Consider the following 713-nt stretch of genomic DNA (forward strand, 5'->3'; position numbering starts at 1 on the left):
CCCCCGCCTGCCCGGGAGGCACTGGCCATCGTCTTCTTTGGCGGACAACCCCAGCCCAACGTGAGTGAGCTGGTGGTGGGGCCACTGCCACACCCCTCCTACCTGCGGGACGTGACAGTGGAGCGTCACGGGGGCCCCCTGCCCTATCACCGACGCCCCGTACTTTTCCGAGAGTACCTGGACATAGACCAGCTGATCTTCGACAGAGAGCTGCCCCAGGCTGCTGGTCTCCTCCACCACTGCTGCTTCTATAAACGCCAAGGACAGAACCTGGTGACGATGGACACGGCCCCCCGTGGTTTGCAGTCAGGGGATCGGGCCACCTGGTTTGGCCTCTACTACAACATCTCAGGGGCTGGGTTTTTCCTGCACCCCGTGGGGTTGGAGCTGCTGGTAGACCACAGGGCTCTGGACCCTGCTCACTGGACCATCCGGAAGGTGTTCTTTCAAGGCCGCTACTATGAGAGTTTGGCCCAGCTGGAGGAGCAGTTCGAAGCTGGCCTGGTGAATGTGGTGCTGATCCCAGACAACGGCACAGGTGGGTCCTGGTCCCTGAAGTCCCAGGTGCCTCGGGGTCGGACTCCTCCTCTGCAGTTCCACCCCCAGGGCCCCCGCTTCAGTGTCCAGGGGAGTCAAGTGGCCTCCTCACTGTGGACTTTCTCCTTTGGCCTTGGAGCTTACAGTGGCCCAAGGGTCTTTGACATCCGCTTCCG

The 713-nt window shown here is 62.1% G+C and overlaps 1 protein-coding gene across 1 annotated transcript in view; it reads left to right on the forward strand.

The window, feature by feature from the left end:
- The window catches only part of LOC115281635 (membrane primary amine oxidase), a 5,838-nt gene that overhangs the window by 596 nt on the left and 4,529 nt on the right, over positions 1-713 (forward strand). The window contains exon 2 of the mRNA XM_029927052.1: positions 19-706. Within this exon, the coding sequence (XP_029782912.1) occupies positions 19-706 (688 nt within the window). The remainder of the gene's footprint in view (positions 1-18; positions 707-713) is intronic.

This window comes from Suricata suricatta, chromosome 17 (genome assembly GCF_006229205.1).
Source record: "Suricata suricatta isolate VVHF042 chromosome 17, meerkat_22Aug2017_6uvM2_HiC, whole genome shotgun sequence".
Lineage (NCBI taxonomy): Eukaryota > Metazoa > Chordata > Mammalia > Carnivora > Herpestidae > Suricata > Suricata suricatta.